At 39.2% G+C, this 27116-nt stretch overlaps 1 protein-coding gene across 3 annotated transcripts in view; it reads left to right on the top strand.

Annotated features, from left to right (window-relative positions):
- POMP (proteasome maturation protein) overlaps window positions 1-24600 on the top strand; it is a 35373-nt gene extending 10773 nt beyond the window's left edge. Inside the window, exons 4-7 of one of the 3 annotated variants that reach the window (XM_066258940.1) lie at window positions 888-989; window positions 2319-2406; window positions 19609-19702; window positions 24431-24449. In XM_066258940.1, the coding sequence (XP_066115037.1) occupies window positions 888-989; window positions 2319-2406; window positions 19609-19670 (252 nt within the window). In that variant the 3' untranslated portion in view covers window positions 19671-19702; window positions 24431-24449. Of the gene's footprint in view, window positions 1-887; window positions 990-2318; window positions 2407-4166; window positions 4259-19608; window positions 19703-24430 lie in introns of those variants that run through there. The other 2 variants (XM_066258939.1, XM_066258941.1) reach the window with 2 other exon arrangements.
- The last annotated feature ends 2516 nt before the right edge of the window (window positions 24601-27116 follow it).

Raw genomic sequence — 27116 nt, 5'->3', positions numbered from 1 at the left:
GTTGCTAATAATTAGTTAATTTATTGTAATTTCAGTTTGATACCACATTATGAGGTGGGTATACTTATCAAAGTTTATAAATTAAGTTTTTTACATAAAATTTTATTTAGTTATGAGAATTACTATTAAAGGAAACTTCAAATAGAATGTCAGGTCATATACTCAATAAAATATTGCATATTTTTCCTAAATTTGGACCATCTGTCAGAATTTTGCAGTTAAGCTAAAGTAATTAAAAACCATATTGCTAGATATTTTACCTTCAGATTTTGTATCTGTGTCCTCCAGATCATGTCCCAAGTGGGTACTAATCTCTCAGTAGATTTTTGATCAGTTACCTTTGTTATTGTGACTTTAAAAAATCTTATGAATAGTATAATGTAATAAAAAGTAATTACAGAGATCTCTTTACCTTATTAGCTCAGACATTTCTGATTGTTTAGAAAATCTTTTGAGCTATATGCTTTTGTACTTAGATATTCACTACTAATTTTTGTCACTGCGTGTAACTTTCTGGATCTCAGGCTATTTATACCTTCTCTTTACCAGTTTTGCAATAGTTATAATCAGAAGTAGTGAAATGTGCTATGCTTTGTCAGTGTACTTTCGCAATGTGAAAAATATTTCTTAGTTTATTAGTTTTGTAAATCCAAACTTTAGGTGATAATTTGACATAGGCGAAGTGTACCTGTATGCTGGATGAAATATAGATATATATAGCCAAATTTTTGTTGAAGAAATTAGTGAAACTACTTTGTTTTTATTTCAGTTACGGATATTACAATTCTTCATCTTCTAAGTATTGTGTTGCAGGTGTATCGGTGCTGACTGTTTTGAATTCAGAATATTGGGTGTAGCATTTAAAATTACATTGCTGTCTTTTGTAGTTCCAGCTCAACCAAGATAAAATGAATTTTTCTACACTGAGGAACATCCAGGGTCTGTTTGCTCCACTAAAACTGCAGATGGAATTCAAGGCAGTGCAACAGGTGAGTGTATGTATGTCAGAATGTGCATCCCACATGTGTGCCGATACTGATTGGAATGACCCTTCTATTTAGTAACAGCTGTGCAAACCTGACCTCCTTTTCTACAGCCGATTCTACTTCCCCCTTTTAGGATAGGACCTCGATTCCTATTATAGAGAAAAAATAAGCCATTCAATGGAAAACTTCTTCAAATTATGGGCTCAGTGTCTGAAAACGTCCTTTCATCCACTCTTCCATTTCTTCTTTTAGAGGGTCATTGAACTTGAGACACCGATGGGACTGATCAGGTGGGGTCAAGTAGGCAGTTGGTTGAGTGTACCGGTTGTTCAGCAATAAGTCTTCTCAGAAACATCCTTTCCAGAATGTAAGAACTGTGCTGCTACCTGTGTTTTAGATTTGTTGGATCATATCACATGACTTCAGGGACTTCCCTTTTCATGGATCCTTTCTATACCTGGTATCTTCAACCTCTATTTGCTAGAACTCAGCAGCAAATGTATGTATTTACATACATCCCAACCTCTTTCTTTTATTTATTTTATTTTATTTTTCTTTTCCAAGTGAGAGGAGGGAAGATAGAGATAGATTCCCACATGCACCCTGACCGAGATCCACCTGGCAACCCCCATCTGGGGCCAATGCTCTGCCTATTTGGAGCCATGCTCGCAACCTAGCTATTTTTAGCACTCGAGGCAGAAGCCCCATGGAGCTATTCTCAGCGCCCAGTCCAATGTGCTGGAATCAGTCAAGCCATGGTAGTGGGAAGTGGGGTGGGGGGGGGGGCAGAGAAAGAAGGGGAAGTGGTAGGGATGGAGAACTAGACTGTCACTTCTCCTGTGTGCCCTGACTGGGAGTTGAACCCAGGACACCCACACGCCGGGCAGATGTTCTACCACTGAGCCAACTGGCCAGGGCAGACCTCTGTCTTTTAAAACAAAGCAAACATTGTATCAATTCTAAACCCCTTTATAGCAACTACTGGCTCACTAAGTCTGCTTTTGCAGGTTGAGCTTTAAAAAGTTGCCTCCATTGCTACATATACCAGTACTTTATCAAGTATTCACTCAACCTGACACCTGTCACACCACCTAGACTGCTGCTACATGGTGGGCATTGCTATGCCCTCATTTTGCTGATCTCCTGTGGTATGGGACACTCATGGCGCCTGCCTTCTTTTGGCTGTTAGGGCGCTGCCCTTTTTCTGATGTTCCTCCTTCTATAAGCCTTGTTCTCAGGTGTTGCTTTATAGGTTCCTTACCCCCTGTTCCCTGAAATACCAGCTTTGTTAGTACCTATTTTTGGTCCTCTCTTCATCTTCTTATTTCCTAGCTGTTCCTGGGACTTCAGTTATCATTGAGCTTTAAAGCTATAGGCCTCTGCAATGGGCAGTCCTGCAGGCACTTCAACTTTCACACAGGTACAGAATAACGTATTGTTTCTTGCATACTAACTTTTATCATGTACGAACAGTTTTTCCTAAGGCAGAAATTGGAACATTAGCTTTGGTTATCTCACCTAGCACCTTGTCTCCCATTCCGTCCTCCAACATCCCCTCAGTTACCTCTTTATCCCATTGCAATTATGTGGGTGGGACCCTGACCGAGCTTCATCTGGATTGCTGCAGCACCCAGCTTGCTGCCCACTACTCCATCTGTGCACTCCAGCCAGGATAGTCTTTGTGAATTGCAGATTTGGTCGTGTCACTCCCCTCACTCTGCCCTCAAAATAAACCCACCTCCTCACTCCTTGCAGTGTCGACTAATTTTCTCTCCTTTTGGCTTTTGCACATATTCTTCCTACCACTGTGAATTCATTTCTCTTAGCCAGGCGGAATTGTGTCTTTTTAATAAATTCTATTAATGCCATCACAAAGTCATTCTGGAAGCCGTTTTAGAACTTTTTTTCCAAGGATGCACCTGGCTTTATGTCAGAGCATAAAGGAAAGCATGCTGGCTTTATGTCAGAGTTACCTGGATATGACCGTTGGCTCTGCCATCTACTAGTCTTGAGAACTTAGATACGTTAGAGACCTTTCTGAGCCTCAGACCATTTGTTCGATTCTCATGTGAATTGGAGTTAGCAGTGAGAACAGGGTGAGGTGATTAGGACTATTCTGCAGATGAAGTGAAATACATACTTGTGCACAAAGTTGTTGGCCTCCTTTTTTATGCTCCTATGACTCAGAGTCCATCTACTTGTCACTCATACTTTGGGCCTAAACTGTTAATCCCACTTAATCCAAAAATCTTTGTCCGGAATTGTGGCCCTTTTTTTCTGGTTTCTGTTCCATTGCAGTTCTTGCTTGTCAGAATGCACACCATGGCCTGCGCACCCTGCTGCTGATGCTCAGCTGTGGTCAGGCTGTGCCTGCCACCCTCTTGTGCTGCGTTGAATTGACAGGCTCCATTTCTGTTGCTTCCTCTTCTTTCTGTATCCCCTACTTTCTTTTTTCAGTTTTGACAATTTAGAGAAATTTTTCCATGCCACAAAGTTTTAAATAAGTCTGTAGGCCATTAGTACTCAAAAGTACTTTTAGCCTGCATACATTTTCTTTCTTTCTTTTTTCATTTTTCTGAAGCTGGAAACAGGAAGAGACAGTCAGACAGACTCCCGCATGCGCCCGACCGGGATCCACCCGGCACGCCCACCAGGGGCGACGCTCTGCCCACCAGGGGGCGATGCTCTGCCCATCCTGGGCGTCGCCATGTTGCAACCAGAGCCACTCTAGCGCCTGGGGCAGAGGCCACAGAGCCATCCCCAGCGCCTGGGCCATCTTTGCTCCAATGGAGCCTTGGCTGCGGGAGGGGAAGAGAGAGACAGAGAGGAAAGCGCGGCGGAGGGGTGGAGAAGCAAATGGGCGCTTCTCCTGTGTGCCCTGGCCGGGAATCGAACCCGGATCCTCCGCACGCTAGGCCGACGCTCTACCGCTGAGCCAACCGGCCAGGGCTGCATACATTTTCTTCACAGAAAAAAGTATTTTAACTGCCCCCTTACATTCTAAGTTATGATTACTTTAAAATGCTAGTATCAGCCCTAGCTGGTGTGCTCAGTGGATAGAGTATCAGCCCGGCATGTGCATCTCCAGGATTTGATCCCCAGTCAGGGCACACATGGGAAGCGATCATCTGATAGTTCTCTTTCCATTCCTCTCCCCCTTCTCTCCCTCTTCTCCCGCAGCTGGTGGCTCGATTGTTTCAAGCCTCGGCCCTGGGTGCTGAGGATGGCTCAGTTGATTCGAGCATCGGCCCCACATGGTGGTTGCTGGGTGGACCCCAAGCCTGGTGCATGCAGGAGTCTGTCTCACTATCTCCTCTCTTCTCACTTAGAATAAATAAATTTAAAAAAATAAAGAAAAAATAAAATGCTAGTATTTTTTTATTTATTTATTTACTTATTTTTTTTTATTAAATTTAATGCAGTGACATTGATAAATTAGGGTACATATGTTGAGAGAAAACATCTCCAGATTATTTTGACCTTTGATTGTGCTGTATACCCCTCACCCAGAGTCAGATTGTCTTCTGTCACCTTCTATCTGGTTTTCTTTGTGCCCCTCCCCTCCCCCTCCCCAACCCCATTTGCCGTCACATTCTTGTTCATGTCCCTGAGTCTCATTTTTATATCCCATCTATGTATGGATTCATATAGTTCTTAGTTTTTTCTGATTTACTTATTTCATTCCGGATAATGTTATCAAGGTCCGTCCATGTTATTGTGAATGATCCAATGTCATCATTTCTTATGGCTGAGTAGTATTCCATAGTATATATATACCAAAGCTTTTTAATCCACTCGTCCTCTGACGGACACTTAGGCTGTTTCCAGATCTTCGCTATTGTGAACAATGCTGCCATAAACATGGGGGTGCATTTCTCCTTTTGGAGCTGTTCTATGGTGTTCTTGGGGTATATTCCTAAAAGTGGGATAGCTGGGTCAAAAGGCAGTTCGATTTTCAGTTTTTTGAGGAATCTCCATACTGTTTCATACTGTTTTCCACAGAGACTGCACCAGTCTGCATTCCCACCAGCAGTGCAGGAGGGTTCCCTTTTCTGCACATCCTCGCCAGCACTTATTCTGTGTTGTTTTGTTGATGAGCACCATTCTGATTGGTGTGAGGTGATATCTCATTGTGGTTTTAGTTTGCATTTCTCTAATGATTAGTGATGTTGAGCATTTTTTCATATGCCTATTGGCCATCTGTATGTCCTCTTTGGAAAAGTGTCTATTCATTTTCTTTTCCCATTTTTTGATTGGATTGTCTTCCTGGTGTTGAGCTTTACAAGTTCTTTATAAATTTTGGTTATTAACCCCTTATCAGACGTATTATCAAATATGTTCTCCCATTGTGTAGTTTGTCTTTTTATTCTGTTCTTGTTGTCTTTAGCTGTGCAAAAGCTTTTTAGTTTGATATAGTCCCATTTGTTTTTGTTTTTGTTTTTTTTTCACATTGATTTCTTTTTTTTTTTAATTTTATTTATTCATTTTAGAAAGGAGGGGGGGGAGAGAGGAGAGGAACAGAGAGAGAAGGGGAGGAGGAGCAGGAAGCATCAACTCCCATATGTGCCTTGACCAGGCAAGCCCAGGGTTTCGAACTGGCGACCTCAGCATTTCCAGGTCGACGCTTTATCCACTGCACCATCACAGGTCAGGCAGTCCCATTTGTTTATCCTGCCTTTTATTTCACTTCCCCGTGGAGATAAATCAGCAAATATATTGCTCCGAGAGATGCCCGAGAGCTTTACTGCCTATGTTTTCTTCTAAGATGCTTATGGTTTCCCAGCTTACATTTAAGTCTTTTATCCATTTTGAGTTTATTTTTGTGAGTGGTGTAAGCTGGTGATCTAGTTTCATTTTTTTGCAGGTAGCTGTCCAATTTTCCCAACGCCATTTGTTAAAGAGGCTGTCTTTACTCCATTGTATTTCCTTACCTCCTTTGTCAAATATCAGTTGTCCATAGAGCTCTGGGTTTATTTCTGGGTTCTCTGTTCTGTTCCATTGATCTATATGCCTGTTCTTATGCCAGTAGCAGGCTGTTTTGAGTACAATGGCCTTGTAGTATAACTTATTATCAGGAAGTGTGATACCTTCCACTTTATTCTTCTTTTTTAAGATTGCTGGCCTTACCTGTGGTGGCGCAGTGGATAAAGCGTCGACCTGGAAATGCTGAGGTCGCTGGTTCGAAAACCTGGGCTTGCCTGGTCAAGGCACATATGGGAGATGATGCTTCCAGCTCCTCCCCCTTCTCTCTCTCTCCTCTCTCTCCCTCTCTGTCTCTTTCTCCTCTCTAAAAGTGAATAAATAATAATAAAAAAAAGATTGCTGAGGCTATTTGTGTTCTTTTTTGGTTCCATATAAATTTTTGGAATATGTGATCTATATCTTTGAAGTATGTCATTGGTATTTTAATTGGTATTGCATTGAATTTATAGATTGCTGTGGGTAATATAGACATTTTAATGATGTTTATTCTTCCTAACCATGAGCACGGTATATGCTTCCACTTGTTTGTATCTTCCTTGATTTCTTTTATCAACGCTTTGTAATTTTCCAAGTACAAGTCTTTAGTCTCCTTGGTTAAGTTTACTCCTAGGTACTTTATTTTTTTGGTTGTAATTGTGAAGGGGATTGTTTCCTTAATTTTTTTCTGACTGTTCATTGTTGGTGTATAAAAATGCCTCTGATTTCTGAGTATTGATTTTATATCCTGCCACTTTGCTGAATTCATTTATCAGGTCCAGTAGTTTTTTGACTGAGACTTTAGGGTTTTCTATATACAATATCATATCATCTGCAAATAATAATAGTTTTACTTCTTCTTTTCCAACTTGAATGCCTTTTATTTCTTCTTCTTGTCTGATTGCTGTGGCTAGTACTTCCAGGACTATGTTCAATAAGAGTGGTGAAAGGGGACACCCCTGCCTTGTTCCTGATCTTAAGGGGATTGCTTTTAATTTTTGCCCATTGAGTATGATGTTGGCTGTGGGTTTCTCATAGATGGCTTTTATCATGTTGAGGTATGTTCCCTGTATTCCCACTTTGCTGAGAGTTTTGATCATGAATGGGTGCTGGATTTTATCAAATGCTTTTTCTGCATCTATTGAAATTATCATATGGTTATTCTCCTTCTTTTTGTTTATGTGATGAATCACATTGAGTGATTTACGAATAGTGTACCAGCCTTGCCTCCCCAGAATAAATCCCACTTGATCATAGTGTATGATTTTTTCCATATATTGTTGGATCCGGTTTGCTAATATTTTGTTGAGGATTTTAGCATCTATATTCATCAGAGATATTGGCCTATAGTATTCTTTCTTTGTGTTGTCTTTGCCTGGTTTTGGAATCAGAATTATGCTCGCCTCATAAAAGGAGCTTGGAAGTCTTCCTTCCTCTTGAATTTTTTGAAATAGTTTGAGAAGGATAGGAGTTAATTCTTCTTTGAATATTTGGTAGAATTCAGTTGTGAAGCCATCAGGCCCCGGACTTTTCTTTGTTGGGAGTTTTTTGATAACTGTTTTGATCTCATTTGGTGTAATTGGTCTGTTTAGGTTTTCTGATTCTTCCAGATTGATTTTTGGTGATTGTATGTTTCAAATAATTTGTCCATTTCATCTAGGTTGTCTAGTTTTTTAGCATACAATTCTTTATAGTATTTTCTTACAATATTTTGTATTTCTGTTGTGTCAGTTGTTATTTCTCCTCTCTCATTTCTAATTTTATTTATTTGAGTCCTCTCTTTTTCTTGGTGAGTCTAGTTAAAGGTTTATCAATCTTGTTTACCTTTTCAAAGAACCAGCTCCTAGTTTCATTGATCCTTTGTATTGTTTCTTTAGCCTCTATGTCATTTTTTTTTTTAATTGTATTTATTTTTAATGGGGTGACATCAGTAAATCAAGATACATATATTCAAAGATAATATGTCCAGGTTATCTTAAAGTTCAATTATGTTGCATACTCATCACCCAAAGTCAGATTGTCCTGTCACCCTCTATCTAGTTCTCTTTGTGCCCCTCCCCCTCCCCCTTCCCTCTCCCTCTCCCCCCTCCCCCATAACCACCACACTCTTATCAATGTCTCTTGGTCTCACTTTTATGTCCCATCTACGTATGGAAAAATGCAGTTCCTGTTTTTTTCTGATTTACTTATTTCACTCCGTATAATGTTGTCAAGATCCCACCATTTTGCTATAAATGATCCGATGTCATCATTTCTTATGGCTGAGTAGTATTCCATAGTGTATATGTGCCACATCTTCTTTATCCAGTCATCTATTGATGGGCTTTTTGGTTGTTTCCATGTCCTGGCCACTGTGAACAATGCTGCAATGAACATGGGGCTGCATGTGTCTTTACAAGTCAATGTTTCTGAGTTTTTGGGGTATATACCCAGTAGAGGGATTGCTGGGTCATAAGGTAGTTCTATTTTCAGTTTTTTGAGGAACCACCATACTTTCTTCCATAATGGTTGTACTACTTTACATTCCCACCAACAGTGGATGAGGGTTCCTTTTTCTCCACAACCTCTCCAACATTTGCTATTACCTGTCTTGTTAATAATAGCTAGTCTAACAGGTGTGAGGTGGTATCTCATTGTAGTTTTGATTTGCATTTCTCTACTAACTAAAGAAGATGAGCATCTTTTCATATATCTGTTGGCCATTTGTATTTCTTCCTGGGAGAAGTGTCTGTTCATATCCTCTTCCCATTTTTTTATTGGATTGTTTGTTTGTTTGTCATTGAGTTTTATGAGTTCTTTGTATATTTTGGATATTAGGCCCTTATCTGAGCAGGTGTTTAAAAATATCATTTCCCAATTAGTTGGTTGTCTGTTTATCTTGTTATCAATTTCTCTTGCTGAACAAAAACTTCTTAGTCTGATGTAGTCCCATTCATTAATTTTTGCTTTCACTTCTCTTGCCTGTGGAGTCAAATTCATAAAATGCTCTTTAAAGCCCAGGTCCATGAGTTTGGTACCTATGTCTTCTTCTATGTACTTTATTGTTTCAGGTCTTATGTTTAGATCTTTGATTCATTTTGAGTTAATTTTAGTACAGGGGGACAAACTGTAGTCCAGCTTCATTCTTTTGCATGTGGCTTTCCAGTTTTCCCAGCACCATTTGTTGAAGAGGCTTTCTTTTCTCCATTGAGTGTTGTTGGCCCCTTTATCAAAAATTATTTGACTATATATATGTGGTTTTATTTCTGGGCTTTCTATTCTGTTCCATTGGTCTGAGTGTCTATTTTTCTGCCAATACCATGTTGTTTTGATTGTCGTGGCCCTATAATAGAGTTTGAAGTCAGGTATTGTAATGCCCCCAGCTTCATTCTTTTTCTTTAGGATTGCTTTGGCTATTCGGGGCTTTTTATACTTCCATATAAATCTGATTATTTTTTGCTCCATTTCTTTAAAAAATGTCATTGGAATTTTGATGGGAATTGCATTAAATTTGTATATAGCTTTGGGTAATATGGCCATCCTGATTATATTTATTCTACCTAACCAAGAACAAGGTATATTCTTCCATCTCATAATGTCTTTTTCGATTTCCCTTAACAATGGTTTATAGTTTTCATTGTATAAGTCCTTTACATTCTTTGTTATGTTTATTCCTAGGTATTTTATTTTTTTTGTTGCAATCGTGAAGGGGATTATTCTTTTGAGTTCATTCTCAGATGTTTCATTGTTGGCATATAGAAAGGCTATTGACTTCTGTATGTTAATTTTGTATCCTGCGACCTTACTGTATTGGCTTATTTTTTCTAGAAGTCTTTTTGTGGATTCTTTGGGATTTTCGATGTATAGGATCATATCATCTGCAAAAAGTGATACCTTTACTTTTTCTTTTCCGATATGGATGTCTTTTATTTCTTTGTCTTGTCTGATTGCTGTGGCAAGAACCTCTAGTACCACATTAAATAAGAGTGGAGAGAGTGGACAACCCTGTCTTGTTCCTGATTTAAGGGGGAAAGCCTTCAGTTTTGTGCCATTTAGTATGATGTTAGCTGATGGTTTATCATATATGGCCTTTATCATGTTGAGATATTTTCCTTCTATACCCATTTTGTTGAGAGTCTTAAACATAAAATTGTGTTGTATTTTATCGAAAGCCTTTTCTGCATCTATTGATAAGATCATGTGGTTCTTGTTCTTTGTTTTGTTGATATGGTGTATTACGTTAACCGTTTTACGTATGTTGAACCATCCTTGAGATTCTGGGATGAATCCCACTTGATCATGATGTATTATTTTTTTAATATGTTGTTGTATTCGATTTGCTAGTATTTTGTTTAGTATTTTAGCATCTGTATTCATTAGAGATATTGGTCTGTAGTTTTCTTTTTTTGTGCCATCCTTGCCTGGTTTTGGTATAAGGGTTATGTTTGCCTCATAAAATGTGTTTGGAAGTATTGCTTCTTCTTCAATTTTTTGGAAGACTTTGAGTAGAATAGGAACCAAGTCTTCTTTGAAGGTTTGATAAAATTCGCTGGTATAGCCGTCTGGGCCTGGACTTTTATTTTTGGGGAGGTTTTTAATGGTTTTTTCTATTTCTTCTCTACTAATAGGTCTGTTTAGGCTTTCTGCTTCTTCTTGACTCAGTCTAGGAAGGTGGTATTGTTCTAGGAATTTATCCATTTCTTCTAGGTTGTTGAATTTAGTGGCATAAAGTTTTTCATAGTATTCTACAATAATTCTTTGTATATCTACGATGTCCGTGGTGATTTCTCCTCTTTCATTTTGGATTTTGTTTATATGAGTTCTTTCTCTTTTTTCCTTGGTAAGTCTTGCCAAGGGTTTGTCAATTTTGTTGATTTTTTCAAAGAACCAGCTCCTTGTTCTATTAATTTTTTCTATAGTTTTTCTGTTCTCTAATTCATTTATTTCTGCTCTGATTTTTATTATCTCCTTTCTTCGGCTGGTTTTGGGTTGTCTTTGTTCTTCTTTTTCTAGTTCCTTAAGGTGGGAAGTTAAGTGGTTCACTTGGGCTCTCTCTTGTTTGTTCATATATGCCTGAAGTGATATGAACTTCCCTCTTACACTGCTTTTGCTGCATCCCATAGATTCTGATATGTCGTATTATCATTTTCATTTGTCTGTATATATCTTTTGATCTCTGCACTTATTTCTTCTTTGACCCATTCATTCTTTAAAAGTATGTTGTTTAGTTTCCACATTTTTGTGGGATTTTTTCCCTCGTTTTTGCTATTGAATTCTAGTTTCAAGGCTTTATGATTAGAAAATATGCTTGGTACAAGTTCAGTTTTTCTGAATTTGCTGATGTTGTTTTTGTGGCCCAGCATATGGTCAATTCTTGAGAATGATCCATGTACACTGGAGAAAAATGTATACTCAGTCACTTTGGGATGAAATGTCCTGTAGATGTCTATCATATCCAGGTGCTCTAGTGTTTTGTTTAAGGCCACTATGTCTTTGTTGATTCTCTGTTTGGATGACCGATCTAGAGCCATCAGCGGTGTATTGAGGTCTCCAAGTATGATTGTATTTTTGTCAGTTTTTGTTTTAAGGTCAATAAGTAGCTGTCTTATATATTTTGGTGCTCCTTGGTTTGGTGCATATATATTAAGAATTGTTATGTCTTCTTGATTCAGTGTCCCCTTAGCCATTATGAAATGGCCATTTTTGTCTCTGAGTACTTTTGCTGTCTTGTAGTCAGCATCATCAGATATGAGTATTGCTACGCCTGCTTTTTTGTGGATGTTATTTGCTTGGAGTATTGTTTTCCAGCCTTTCACTTTGAATTTGTTTTTATCCTTGTTACTTAGATGAGTTTCTTGTAGCAGTATACAGTTGGATTTTCTTTTTTGATCCATTCGTCTACTCTGTGCCTTTTTATTGGTGAGTTTAATCCGTTTACATTTAGTGTAATTATTGACACTTGTGAGTTCCCTATTGCCATTTTATAGATTGCTTTCTGTTAGTTTTGTGCCTTGTTTGATTCTTCTCTTTCGTTTTTCTATCTTTTGTTTTTATTTGGTTGTGTTCCATACATCTTTCCTCTGTTGCTATCTTTTTTAAATCATGTGCTTCTGTGGTGGTTTTTTCAATGGTGGTTACCATTAAGTAATGAAAAGGGTTCCTACCCTGTTCATTGTAGCGAACTATTTTTTGAGTACTTTTGCCCTCCATCGCCCTTTGCTACTGTTAATCTTCATCCTCTCCCCCCCTTTCTTATTGTTGTCACAGTTTAAAGTTGGTTTTGTTATGTTCTTCTTGGAGCTTTTACTTGTGGCTTTGTAGTTTTGTTTTTTTTTATTCTTTGTATCTGATTGGAGAACCCCCTTTAGTATTTCCTGGAGTGGGGGTTTTCTGGTGATAAATTCTCTCATCTTTTCTGTATCTGTGAATGTTTTTATTTCTCCTTCATATTTGAAGGTTAGCTTTGATGGGTATAGTATTCCTGGCTGAAAGTTCCTCTCTTTCAAGACTTTAAATATTGGGGTCCACTCTCTTCTAGCTTGTAGAGTTTCTGTTGAGAAATCTGATGATAATCTAATGGGCCTTCCTTTATATGTTGTATTCTTCTTTTCCCTGGCTGCCTTGAGAATTTTTTCTTTGCAGTTGGTTTGTGCCAATTTTATTATGATGTGCCTTGAAGTAGGTTTGTTGGGGTTAAGAAAACTTGGAGTTCTGTTTGCTTCTAGAATTTGAGGTTTTAGTTCTTTCCAGAGGCTTGGGAAGTTCTCATTTATTATTTGTTTGAGTATGTTCTCCATTCCATTTTCTCTCTCTTCTCCCTCTGATATACCTATTATTCTTATGTTATTCTTTTTGATGGAGTCAGATAATTCCTGTAGGGCTATTTCATTTTTTTTAATTTTTGAATCTCTTTCTTCTTCTCTTTGTTGAGCCTCAAGTTGCTTGTCTTCTATTTCGCTGATCCTCTCTTCTATCTGGCCTGTTGTATTAGCTAAGCTTGTTACCTCATTTTTCAGCTCATGAATTGAGTTTTTCATCTCTGTTTGATTTGTTTTTATAGTTTCAATTTCCTTGGAGATATACTCTTTGTGTTCATCTAGTTGTTTTCTGAGCTCCCTAAATTGCCTTTCTGTGTTTTCTTGTATATCTCTGAGTATTTTTAGAATTTCTATTTTAAATTCTCTGTCGTTTAACTCCAAGGTTTCCAATATCTTAAATTTTTTTCTCCACAGATTTTTCCTCATTTCTCTGTGTTACCTCTCTTTCTTTTGTATCCATGATATTCGATTTTCTCTTCTTTAATGGCATCTGAGGGTGGTTTTCTTGATAGTATTAATGAGATTTTATAAGGAATAAAAGGATAAAAAAATAAAAATAAAAATAAAAAATTGCGCGTTTTTTTTTTAAAAATTAATCATTAAATAAAGAAAAATAAAATAAGATAAAAATTTGAGGAAAAAAAGGGAATAATTCCTTCCCCTCCTTTTTTCCTCTCTTCTCCTCTCCCCTCTTTTTTGAGAAAATCTTGTGATGAACTGTGAATTATATTGTACTAAATAGAACAAACAATACCTGTAGTGGAGGGCCTGAGTTGGGGAGAAGTAATATAGGGATAAAGGAAAAAGAAAAAAAAATAAAAGAAAAAAACATTTATATATAAAAAAGGGGGGAGCAGTATAGACCCACAAAAAGCAAATTAGGAAAAAATTTGGGTGAAGAATAAAATGATTTGCTTTTAGGTGTTGGCTGACTCAGAGTTATGATGAGAGGAATAAGAGGGAAACAGGAAAAAGGGGTGGAAAATTAAAAAATTTCTATTGTATTTAGTGGAACAAGAACTAGATAAAATGGAGAGCCAGGGATGGGAGCACTGCTAATGTGTTAAAAAGGTGAAGTAAAAACCCTCCAAAATTCCACAAACTTAAGTTTGAGTCCCAGATAAGATAATTTGTTCATTATTGAAGTTTGAATGAGAGAAGACGTAAAGGAGAGAGGAAGAGACTAATATAGAGGGAGAAAAGAGAGAGAGAGAGAGAGAAAAGATGGAACAACTTAAAGAAGAAAAAAGAAAAAGGAGGAGAGAGAAAGAGAGAGTTAGGGGTTTTGGATTGCAACTCTCAAAGAGAGAAAGGAGGAGGAAAGAAAAGATAATGGGAGATGTAACACTTATGGGTAGTATAGTTCAAAGAGAGGCGAGAGTAAGACTGAGAGAGAGTTAAATGACCAAATTGGAGTAGAAAAAAAAAATCAAGAATGAAGAAAAGAGACACAGACGAACAAATATAATACAATGGGATAGGTTATAAAATCTGCAGATTATTCTTGATTTTGAGAGGTTGTCGTCTTGCTTTTTCTTTTCTGTCTTTCTGGTCGGTGACTTTATACCCCGGGTTCTGCCCCTGTGGCACGCTCTGGAAGAGGTTTGCAGTTGATAATTCTCTATGGTAATGTCATGTATTGGGCTTCAGTCTCGTTGGCAGTCGAGGTTCATTAGTGTTTATAGGCTCCAACAGTGAGAGGATCTCTCACTGTGAGAGTGTTCCTGGAGCCTCTCTCCTAGTCTTTCCTTCTACAATTAGAAGCCTGATAATCCAGCTATGGGGTTGCTGCTGCCTCTGCCTGGATAGTAAGAGTCTCAAAGAGCTGGCAACTCCCCACTCTATTCCCACTAAGTACAGGGCTCTGAGTAAGGCTCAGTCAGTCAGACCTGCCAGCATAATCAAGCGTGGCTTCCTCTCACTCAAAGACCTCTGGCTCTGCCCCTCTGTGGGATAACTCGAGTGCCCACTCCTGAGGCGTTCGGAGGAATCTCTTGCCCACTCTCCGTGCGCACCCACCAGGATGTCAGACCAGACAGGTCACACTTCGAGTGAAATCCCTACCCACACGGAAAAGATCGAGCTTTGGAATTGGCTTTCGCTCTATCCTCGTGCGGCTTTCCCAAGGGGCTAGGGCTGCCTGAGATTCCGCTCCTGGCCCGCTCACAGACCTGCTCCTCTGTGGGAAAAACACGGGCGCCCACCTCTGAGGAGTTCGGAGGAATCTCCTGTCCACTCTTTCTGTGTGCACACTGACCAGATTATGAGTTTCAGGCGGGACGCCTCTCACTCCGAGAAAGCCCTCTGCCCACACGGAAAAGTTACTGGGTTGGAATTGGCTTTCGCTCTGTCCCCGTGCGGCTTTCCCAGGGCGCTGGGGCTTCCGCTCCTGGCCTGCTCACAGGCCTCTGACTCTGCTCCTCTGAGGGAAAACACGGGCGCTCACCCCTGAGGAGTTCGGAGGAATCTCCTGCCCACTCTGCGTGCGTGCGTGCGCAAAGACCAGATTATGAGGATCGGGCGGGACGCCTCTCGCTCCGCGAAAGCCCTCCTCCCGCACAGAAAAGTTCCGCCGTTGGAGTTGGCTCCAGCTCCCTCCCTGTGCCCGGTCCCCTCAGGGCGCTGGGGCTCCTAGGAGATGCTGCTTTTTGCCCACACAGAGGCCTCTGACTCTGCTTCTCTGTGGGTTAGCACGGGCGGTGCCCACCCCTGAAGTGTTCGTAGGAATTTCTTGCCCACTAACCACGCCAACCAGGAGATGCGGAAAATGGCTGCCCCACTTGTCTCTCTTTGTCTGGGTTTGGCGCGCGCGTGTTAGCTTGAATTGCCCAGGTTTTTCCACGGCTTGGATCTTCGTGCCACAGCCTGGTTTGGCTGTTTGTACCGCAGCCTGGAACTATTCACTCCCTATGCCCGCCTTAGTTTCTATATTCTCAGTTCTCAGTGAAAGCCATCCTGTTTGGATTAGAGAGGAAGGCGGAGCATTTCTTACTCCTTATTTCCCCCGGAGTTTGACCATATATTTAGCCAATCTTTCGCTCGATCCTACCTTCGGGTGTGTTGTGAAGCATCTGAACACTCCAAGGATAGGTTTTTCTGTTTCTGGTTGAAGAACTTGTTGAGTTTATGGGGAGATTTTCGGTATCGCTTCCTACTGCGCCATCACTGTGACGTCTCTCTATGTCATTTATTTCTGCTCTGACCTTTATTATTTCCTTCCTTCTACTACATTTGGGCTTTATTTGCTGTTCTTATTCTAGTTCTTTTAGATGCAGGGTTAGGTTGTTTATTTGAGCTTTTTCTAGCTTCTGAAAGTGTGCCTGTAGTGCTATGAACTTCCCTCTCAGTACTGCTTTTGCTGTGTCCCATAAATTTTGAGTTGTAGTATGCTCATTGTCATTCGTTTCTAGGAATTTTTTTATTTTTTCTTTTATCTCATTCTTAATCCATTCGTTATTTAACAACCTGTTATTTAGTTTCCATGTGTTTGAGAACTTTTGAGCTTTTCTGTTGTGGTTCATTTCTAGTTTCATGCCGTTGTGATCTGAGAAAGTGCTTGATATGATTTCAATCTTCTTAAATTTGTTGAAACCGCTTTTGTGCTTTAACATGTGGTCTATCCTCTAGAATGTACCATGAGCACTTGAAAAGAATTCTTGAGGATCTATTTAGTGATGTTAGTGGGATATTGAAATCCCCTACTATTTTAGTATTGCTGTTGATCTCGCCCTTTAAATCCATCTAAGTTTGCTTTATATATTTAGGTGTTCCTATATTAGGTGCATAGATATTTATAATAGTTATATCTTCCTGTTGGATTACTCCCTTTATCATTATGTAGTGGCCTTCTTTATCTCTTACTATATTCTTTGTTTTAAAGTCCAATTTGTCTGATATAAGTATTGCTACCCCAGCTTTTTTTTCATTTCCATTTGCATTGAATGTTTTTTTCCATCCTTTTACCTTCAATCTATGTGTGTCTTTTGTTTTAAGGTGTGTCTCTTGTAGACAGCATATGTACGGGTCCTGTTTTCTTATCCACGCAGCTACCCTATGTCTTTTGATTGGGTCATTTAATCCATTTACATTTAAAGTTATTATTGATATGTAGTTGTTTATTGCCATTTTATTCTTTAAAGCTGTATTCCTTTTTTGCTATATTCTTTTCCCACTTTGATCTGTTTACAACAGGCCCCTTAACATTTCTTGCAGCATTGGTTTGGTTGTAATGAATTCCTTGAGTTGTTTTTTGTCTGGGAAGCTTTTTATTTCTCCTTCGATTTTAAACGATAGCCTTGCTGGATAAAATAGTCTTGGTTGTAGGTTCTTGTTCTGCATTACTTTGAATATTTCTTGCCATTCCCTTCTGGCCTCAAGGGTTTCTGTTGAGAAGTTGGATGTCATCCTTTTGGGGGCTCCTTTGTAGGTGATAGCTTTTTTTTCTCTTGCAGCTTTTAATATTTTCTCTTTATCTCTTAGCTTTGGTATTTTAATTATGATTTGTCTTGGTGTAGGTTTCTTTGAGTTTCTCTTTAATGGAGTCCTCTGTGCTTCTTGAACTTGTGAGAGTTTCTCTGGCTTTAATTTAGGGAAGTTTTCAGCTATGATATGATTGAACAAAGTCTCTATCCCTTGTTCTTTTTCTTCTTCTTCAGGCACCCCTATGATGCGGATGTTATTTCTCTTCATGTTGTCACAGAGCTAAGTGTTTCCTCAGACTTTTTGAGTCTCTTTTCATTTTTCTTCTCTGCTTTCATGCCTTTATTCCAGTTGTCCTCCAACTCGCTGATTCGATCCTCAGCTCTATCTATCCTGTTTTTAATTCCTTCCATTGTGGTCTTTATTTCTGATATTGTATTTGTCATTTCCAACTGATTCTTTTTTATACTTGCTATTTCTTTATTTAGGTGTTCATAATGACCATCCATTGTTGTTCTAAGATCCCTAAGCATCCTTACAATCATTATTTTGAACTCCGCATCTGGAAGTTTGATTATTTCCATATCACTCAGTTCATCTTCTGAAGGTTTCATTTGGATTGCACTTTTTTGTCTTCCCATTGTCTGTGTTTTCTTTGTAGAATTGGTTGAGTCTAGGCTTGGTGTTGTCTGCCTCCAGTTTTCAGTTGTGTTATTTCTAGGTCTTCTTGGGTTGGTATCAGCTGTTATCTGTAATCTACTTTCGGAGTTGGGCAGTTTTGTAGTCTTGATTTGTTTGTTTTCTTAACAGGTGATAGTCTTGTTTACTGATCTCAGCAGGGTGCTTCCTTGAAACTGTATCCAGGAATGCCATGGGTGTAACCTGAGATTCTGAAGTCCTCTTCTGCCAGTTAATCTCTCTGGGGGCAGGGTGTTTTCTCAGCTTCAGTAGGGGGAGGTGTATCTCAGATCTCTATGGAGACCTGAGTTACTGCCCCTCCTCCCTTCTTGTTTTCAGCTGTGCCTTGTTGCGCTGAGTGGAACTGGAGAGATGTCTGGAGATCTCTGATCCGAAAGCAATTCAGTACTGTTTTGTGGGGAAGGATCAGTCCCTCCCCCAAGTATGGCCACCTCCAGCACATATGAGTCAGCTTTTTTTAGATCATCTCCTGCATTGCTTAGCCCCTCACAGTCTGTCCCTCTCTCTTTCCTTTCCACTTGGGAGTTAAGCTGGTCTTTTCAACACACCTTGCTCCCTGGTTTCCAGGCAAGTGGCTGTGAGCAGTATTTTCTGCTCTTTTCCCTGGGGTGAGATCCCCTCTGGGCTCTCAGCCTCACCCTGCCCCCTCCGTTCCTGTAAGCAGGGGAGATTCAGGCGCTACCTACCAGGTTTGTTGTGGCTTCTTCTTTGCTCCTTGGTTTTTGAGAGCTGTTCTTGTAGTTCAGAGTTGGTTTTTCACGCTGATTTTTCCTAAATTCGCTAGTATTGTTTTGTCACTGACTATGTATTACTCTTTTGTTGTTCCTTTGGCAATATCTAAAACTGTCTCCATTGATTTAAATCATAACTTCCAGGTAACAAAGAACTGAAAAATTGAAAATTTGGTTTGTATACATTAAAGTTTGTAAAGTACCAGCTATGTGCCAATGACTATACTATATACACACTTTACTCTGCACCATTCTACAAGTTTGAGAGGGAGATGGTGTAATCTCATTTCATAGATAAGGAAACCAAGGATGAGACAGATGAGGTAACTTAAAGCCCTAGGATAGGCAAGTAGTAGAATCACAGTTAGAATCCAGCTCTCTCTGATTTCAAGCCTTTGCTTTCTGCACTATACTTAGGTACCAGTCTGTGTTATACTTACTTAATAGTTGCAAAAAGTAGATAATACTAGTTCAGGGTGGTACTGTGTTTTTTAAAGGTCCCATAAGTATTTGATATTCATTTCCAATTATCAATATTGTTTGAAAGGATCATAACTTACCTTTATACTCTGAGCAATACAAAACAACATACAAAGTGAAGTAATTAGTTTACTAAGTAATGCTTTCACTGAGTTGGAATTTCTTCAGGAATTTGATCATCCCACATTTTATTAGAAACTAGACATAGTGTTCAGCTCTGAGACTTTGCATTTCATTGGATGGAATATGCTGCGGTTTTCCTGGGCAGAAGTAAGGTCCCCAAATAGGTAAAAGCTTGATAGCATTACTACATGTTAATAAAAGTACAATTCCACTGTCTTTATATATTTTGTGTAAAGTTTTAAGGAGCTTTTGAAACTTGGTTTGAGCCTAAAATAAGAATTGTTTTTTCTCCCCTCTGGTTAGATTGATATTTTTTTAGTTTTATGGAGTTTACAAATAAAGAACATGAAATTAGATTCTACATTTTCCCCCTTGGTTTTATTCTAATCTTGTGCTTTCATACTTTTATCGAAGGTTCAGCATCTTCCCTTTCTTCCAAGCTCAAACCTTTCACTGGATATTTTGAGGGGCAATGATGATACTATTGGGTTTGAAGATATTCTTAATGGTAAGTGTCATTCAACACCTTTTTCTGGAACCCCAGTAATGTGCAAGGCAGCAACAGCAACCTTGTCCCCATGAGGCTGGTTGCTGATTCCCTTCACTTGAGTTATTCACTGCCTAAGATACAGTTTAATGGTAACTGTTTTCTAACTGGTTTTAAAAGTGAAACTTTTTTGTGGAATTCTGAGATTATAGTCATACCGTCATATCATCTCTCCTGTTCTGAGGATAAAGTCTGATACATGAGTCTAATATAATATAATTAGGTTAATTTAAATAATGATTGTTGTGTAATCATTCACAACATTTGTGGGAGATTTTTAAAACAACTAAAAAAATAAAAGTTTTCTTTAAAGAATATCTGCCCCCTAAATAATTGTTGTGCTTCTGTAGATGGTGAGTAGGAAGGATCTGTCATCTTTAACAAAATTCCCTTAATAATTACATTATGTACAAGATATAGGACTTTTTTTTTTTTTTTTTTTTTTGTATTTTTCTGAAGCTGGAAACGGGGAGAGACAGACTCCCTCATGCACCCTACTGGGATCCACCCGGCACACCCACCAGGGGCAACGCTCTGCCCACCAGGGGGCGATGCTCTGCCCCTCCGGGGCGTCGCTCTGCCGCGACCAGAGCCACTCTAGCGCCTGGGGCAGAGGCCAAGGAGCCATCCCCAGTGCCCGGGCCATCTTTGCTGCAATGGAGCCTTGGCTGCGGGAGGGGAAGAGAGAGACAGAGAAGAAGGAGGGGGTGGGGGTGGAGAAGCAAATGGGCCCTTCTCCCATGTGCCCTGGCCGGGAATTGAACCCGGGTCCCCGGCACTCCAGGCCGACGCTCTACCGCTGAGCCAACCGGCCAGGACCGATATAGGACTTTTAAGTAAGAACAACACACACATCTTCTATTAATAATAATAGCAAGCTCTATTTACTTTGGTTCTGAAGAAGATAGACAAATATAATTCTGTCCAGTATTGCCTCTGCTGATTATGCCTTGGCAGTTGAGGAGAAACAAAACTCAAAAGGGTTAAATTGTATAGTTCTGCTTGGCTGCTGATGTCTAGTAAGGAGATGCTATGGACACAATAGAAGTCTGATAAGCCTCCTCTTCGAGAATCTTTTCTGAGGGAGCTTTCTGAATGCAGGAAAACCTGGAATTCCTAAGCTTTGCCATTGAACTTAGACCTCATTTAAAATTAGTAAGGTGATAGTTCAGGTTTTTATATTCTTATTTTTTAATTAGTTACAAAAATGCATTCATTTTAAAAATCAGCTTCTGTGATTCTGTCTAAAGAAAGGGAGTGGACTTAGAGCATTTACTCAGTCAGTCCAACATTCACTGTGTGCCAAGTTCTTGGCTAGGCTCTGATGATACAGTGGTGAGAAAACAGACATCTACTTTCTTTTTTTTTTTTTTTTTTTTTTTTTTTTTTTTTTTTTTTATTTATTTATTTTTTTTTTTCATTTTTTCATTTTTCTGAAGCTGGAAACGGGGAGAGACAGTCAGACAGACTCCCGCATGCACCCGACCGGGATCCACCCGGCACGCCCACCAGGGGCGACGCTCTGCCCACCAGGGGGCGATGCTCTGCCCATCCTGGGCGTCGCCATATTGCGACCAGAGCCACTCTAGCGCCTGAGGCAGAGGCCACAGAGCCATCCCCAGCGCCCGGGCCATCTCTGCTCCAATGGAGCCTTGGCTGCGGGAGGGGAAGAGAGAGACAGAGAGGAAAGCGTGGCGGAGGGGTGGAGAAGCAAATGGGCGCTTCTCCTGTGTGCCCTGGCCGGGAATCGAACCCGGGTCCTCCGCACGCTAGGCCGACGCTCTACCGCTGAGCCAACCGGCCAGGGCCAGACATCTACTTTCTAATGGAGGTAAACACTAAACAGGTCAAACACAAACAGTTAAAATTGTGATTACATTGTAGGAATAAAAAGGTTAAGGATAGTTTGTTGTTGGGTAGAAGAGGTAGGCACGTCTGAGAATATGACACAAAGTTGATTCCTTAAAGGTATTTGAGTTAGTTGCTCTAAAGGTAGAGGGAAGAGTATGTCAAGCAGAAGAAGCAGTATGTTCAGGGTCCCCTACCTGAGAACAGTTAAAGTACTCTGAAAGGTTGAAAATGCTTTTCCTACTTATAAGCTAACAAATTAGCTTGCCATGTTTCTTGGATACTGGCAGAAGATAAGACTGTTAGAGACAAAGGACAGTTTATTGCACCAATAGCAGTAGCCAGAGTATCAGCTTTTTAAAAAATTTCCTGAGCCCCAGTTCCCACAGGCAGCAAGAAGAGGATCAGGTTATGCCTGCATATATTGCAGGGAGAGGAACCCCATCTCAGGTCAGGGCACCTGAGTCTTTAGGCAGTCAGCCTGCCTGTTCCTCTGTCTTCTGAGACTGTTTACTTTAGAAATGGCCTTGGAAGGAATCTAGAACAAAGGCAAGCTGCATCAACATCCAAGATTTGGGAATCATGAGAGATCCATAGAGAATTGTCTCCCAGCACACAGATGAATGTTAAGGAGGCCCATGTGGCCAGAGTGCTTGAAAAGTAGAGAGTGGAATAAGGTGAGATTGAAAAGCTAGGATGAGCCACGGCTTTATAGATGTTTATTCGCAATGCAATGGGTAGCCTTTGGATAGTTTACGCAGTGATGTGATGCAATTTCACATTTAAAAAGTTCACTATCTTGAGGACATCTTTTTATGTTCATTCTTTGCCTTTCTCTAAGATAGACATGAGCTGGAAAAGTCCCCTGATCAGGTAGGTGATTTTTTGTCAGGCAGAGACCACTGGCATAGCACTTTGGGTAATTTTCCTTTGGGGGAACTATGACTGCCCTAATATGTGGGCAGTTTATGGCTTTACCCTAAGGCCTTCCCTTAGCTGTTACTTCTGCGTAAAGTACTTCTTCCTCCTCATTTTCAGATCCCAATCTAAATGTCACTGCTCCGGAGAGGCCTTCCTTGACTACCCAGTCTAAAGTAGTCTCCAGTCACTCTCTCACCTCACTTTAAATCTTTGCATAGCACTTATTTAGTGTTTTTCTTCTTATTTCTTGTTTCAACTTAAACACAAATGCCATGAGAGCTGGGGCCTTGTCTTTTTAGCTGTTGTGTCCCCAGTGCCTCATGTGCTTGGTGCCTAGTAAATGTTAAAGCTCTTGCTCATCACACTGTCCTCATCATTTTTGACCCAGGAGGAATTTTTATGTCTATAATGAGGGAGTGGTTTGTTAATCTGAACTCTGTGAGAACTGTTAAACTGAGATAGAAATCTGTGTATTTCTCCAGTTGATGTTTTGTAATGTGTTGGAGGCAATAAGGGTTTTACTCAGTCATCTGTGAAGTGCTTGGCCAAGACCTATCAGTACCTTTTACAAGGAAGGGAAGGGCATGTGAGGAGGCAATAGTAAAGCCAAAAAGACACTTTTCCTTAATGCTGGAAGAGGCCTTCCATTCACAGCAGTCCCTCACTTTAAGATGAGTAGCAGACTGAACCAGAGGCTTGCTTCTGCTCTGAGCCTCACAGTGCTCTTGTGGCCAGGCCAGCATTGGAGGCCACACCTCACTTATGTGATGTGCTCTATTCTGGGGCAAGTGGTTGATTTAAAAAGTCCATATTTAAAGTCAAAAGCTTGAACCACAGAGTTTAAGAGAAATTGTTATCTAAATTAACATATTCTTCATTTAAAATTTTAAAACATAGTATAGGCCAAACTCAGGCCCTCCATGATTACCCCAAACCCATTTCTCGCCCTCTTTCCCTGGTTTCCTGCAGTTGTTAGAATATGTCCTCCTTTGTGTCTTCATACAAACACATATAGTCAGGAAATAATTTGGCATTGTTTGGTGTTCGTTTTTTAACACATTGGTATCCTACTGTGTAGCTTACACTATGCATGATACAACAGTACGTTATTGATGGGTGACTGCATTTTTCTCATTAACATAAAACAGGGCTGCAGCAAACATCTTTGCCTATTCTTTCTACTCAGGTGCACAAATTTAAGTTTAGAGTTTGAATATCTGTTATATACCTAGCAGTTCCTTAGTAATTGTAGCAGTATCAGTTGTTGCTAAGGTTACTTTGTTGTATGTCAAGTGTGGAGAGTAGAGTATCCATTGCTGAACTGATACAGTAACCTCCAGTCTCTTACTAGGTCCAGGGAGAAGCATCCAAATTGATCAGTTACTGTTGGTAATATTAATACTTTAATGTGAATGGATGTTTATTTTTACAAACTGAATTTACAGTTTAGTTCATTGGGTTTTTATTCTGCTTTTAGTTCTCTGTTTCCTAGGAGGCAAAAAGAAAATAGGCTTTTTTTGTCTCTAGGAAGCTTACTCTTAGTATTAACTTTAAAGTTCTTTTAGGTATATTACTAAAGTTAAAATTTTACAAGAGTGAAGATTGTTTAGGTTGTCTTATGTGTATGTCTCTGCAGCAGAGCATTAAAAAATAGAGATAAAATACTTTTGCTGTTTGGATTTAGAGATGGCTTCTTCTCCGTGGTCCTTTTTGCAGACAACGCCCCCAGCCCAACCCCCCCCCCCCCCCCCCACCACCACCACACACACACACACACTACCTATGGTCCCAGGCAACCACTGGGCTGTTTTCTATCACTTGAGATTATTCTTGGCTTGTTCTACCTTTTCATGTAAGTGAAATCATTGAATTTATCTTTTTGTGAGAATCTTTAATATGTGTGTTTCTGTTTATTTTCAGACCCATCACAAAGTGAACAAATGGGAGAACCGCACTTGATGGTGGAATATAAACTCGGTTTAATGTGATGCAGTGTGCTGATCATGGAAATGAGGGGCTATGTCTTGTCTATAGCTGTCTTTTTACTATAATTTTATGTACACAACATTAAAAGTACTGACACATAAGAATTGTTGCCTAAATAGTATCTGATCATTTGAAATTATTTGGGTCTTTGGTTTATGGCCATGTGACAGTTGAAAGCACTAGAGATGATTTTAAAACTGCTGATTTGTATGAAAACAGTAGTCTTCTATATCTTTAAAAAAGTGTGCTAATGGCTATTAAAAACTGACAGCAGGTTCCAGTTTAGCCTGTTTTCTAGGTATTCTGTAAATAGGATTTCGAATACCATCTTCGGCCTTTGCATCTGCAGTCTTCCGAGGGGCCTCTTTCAGAGTCAGCATCCGTAGCTGAGTTCAGTGGCAGCACCTCAGATTAAGTAGTCAGGTATTTTTAGTTTTCCTTGTTTCAGTATAGTTCATCAGTGCTCATGAGAATAATAGCTGCTTTATTGACGCTATTCTTTCATTCTTTCGTGTTGAAAAGTGCAAATTCAGTTGTTTTGATTTTAGTCCTATCTTTAAAGTGAAAAATAAAAGCAACCAGCAGATGTCAAAGTGTTGTACTACATAGATATATATCCTATAAGACGTTTAAATTAAAAGCAGATTTCAACACTCCTGTATACACATACTACATGTTCATGAACAAATTACATTATAATTTAATTAAAAATAAATCTTCCCTATAATTTTTTCTTATGAGATATTCTTTATGAACATGGTGTATAAAAATTGATGATTTTTAGATTTACTTGGTCATCTTGCACTAATTTTAAAACATCTTAATTACCATTTTTTAAATATATTTTTGATAAAGGGTTAATATCAGAAGTACATGAATAACTCATACAACTCAACAAAAAAATTACCCAATTAGAAAATGGGCAGAGGTTCTGAATAGACATTTTTTGAGGAAGACATACATATGACCAACAAATATAGGAAAAGATGTTCAGTATCACTATTCACAGGGAAATGCAAATCAGAACCACAGCGAGATGTTACCAACCTCCTAGTCCTGTGCTTTTGGTACCCAGAATCATCTTGATTAAATGAGTCACTGGTTTTTCAACTGAACACTATTGCACCTGTCCTCTAAGGGCTGGGGACATTTGACAATGTTTAGAGGATATTTTTGGTTGTCACATTTTTAGGGGGACCACTGCTGGCATATAATGAGTATGAGCCAAGGATGTTGCTAAATATCTGACAGCATATAGGATGTGGACTTAAGGTCATGTAAAGAAAGTAGTAAAGGAAGATGATGTAAAATACTCCTAATTCATATTGAAACAGTAGCCTTCTGTGTCCAAGAGTTACTACCAAATATTGTATAACTGTCTATATCCAGGGTTTGCTTTCAGCAACCAAGAATCATTTTGATTCAAAATGTCAATAGTTAAAAAAAAAAAAAGTCAATAGTGTCAGAGTTGATAAAACCTTGAGATAAACCAAATGACAATTTTAATTGTTTGACTATTGAGATTAAGTTTAAAGTCATTTTTGCCAACCCATTTTGTACTTAAATTATGAGACAATATAGAAATAATGAAGGTTCACTTATTGTTTCCAGACATACTTTAATCAAGTTGGAGATGTCTTGTCCCAAGTTCTAAGAATAATAGATATCCTTCCTGACCAGTAGAGGGTACTGTGAAATTAATGACATAGTTTGAATGGAAAAGCTGATGCATTTAAATACAAATTAGTGATCATGATTAGCCTTTACTTTCTGAAGGTCTTTTTGCTTCCTCTCCTTTTTCTCTTCCCCCTCTTCATGCTCTTAGCAGTGGTCCTCAACCCTAGATGCACGTAAAATCACTCAGCAGTGTGGTGAAGACGTGTTGGTGTCATGGTCTGAGGTCTCAGAAATTCCCATAGAACTGCTCTGGAGTAAGTCCCAGGAACTGTATTTTTGAAAAGCTCTCCAGGATTGAGAACCGTTGATTTGTATATTTGCTTGCTTTTTGCCTTGATGTTGCCAGTTAATTCTGGGGCACCAGTGCTGAAAAGTGCAATGTTTCTTAATGTCTGCTAGTATGTTTGTTCTGGGCATTGGGCATTAGGGAGCCAGGTGGATTTCTGCTTTGACTTGGGCAAGACTTTTGGGGAGGGATTGATTTTAACTTGACTTAAATTAATTACTCTTTGAATTTGTTCTTCACATTACATAGAAATCTTGCAAAACATAAACCGTATTATAGTTTTACCAGCTTTTTATTTGGAAAAAATTTATAGGAGTTTGGAGAATCATTTAGATTCATTTGAGTCGGTTGCAAGCCTAGTTCCTTGCCTAGGTGCCAAACTCTTCAATTAGGCGTTTTTGTTTTTTTTTCCTTTTAGATTCTATGATTTTATTGAATAATTAGTATTTTCCTTGTCTCTGTTTTGCTTGTGATACTAATCTTTGGATCGAAGAGGAACTTTATAGATTGATAGCCAATTAAAATTCATTTTATTTACACAAAGATGGTAAAATTCACAATAAAAGAGATAGAAACATAACATCATGAGGGTGTAACCTAATTATTAAGTCTTTTATTCTATATGAAAATGAAAGAACTTGTAGGTTTTATTTTCTG

Source organism: Saccopteryx bilineata, chromosome 2 (assembly GCF_036850765.1).
Source record: "Saccopteryx bilineata isolate mSacBil1 chromosome 2, mSacBil1_pri_phased_curated, whole genome shotgun sequence".
Classification (NCBI taxonomy): domain Eukaryota; kingdom Metazoa; phylum Chordata; class Mammalia; order Chiroptera; family Emballonuridae; genus Saccopteryx; species Saccopteryx bilineata.
This window is presented reverse-complemented; position numbering and strand designations above follow the sequence as displayed.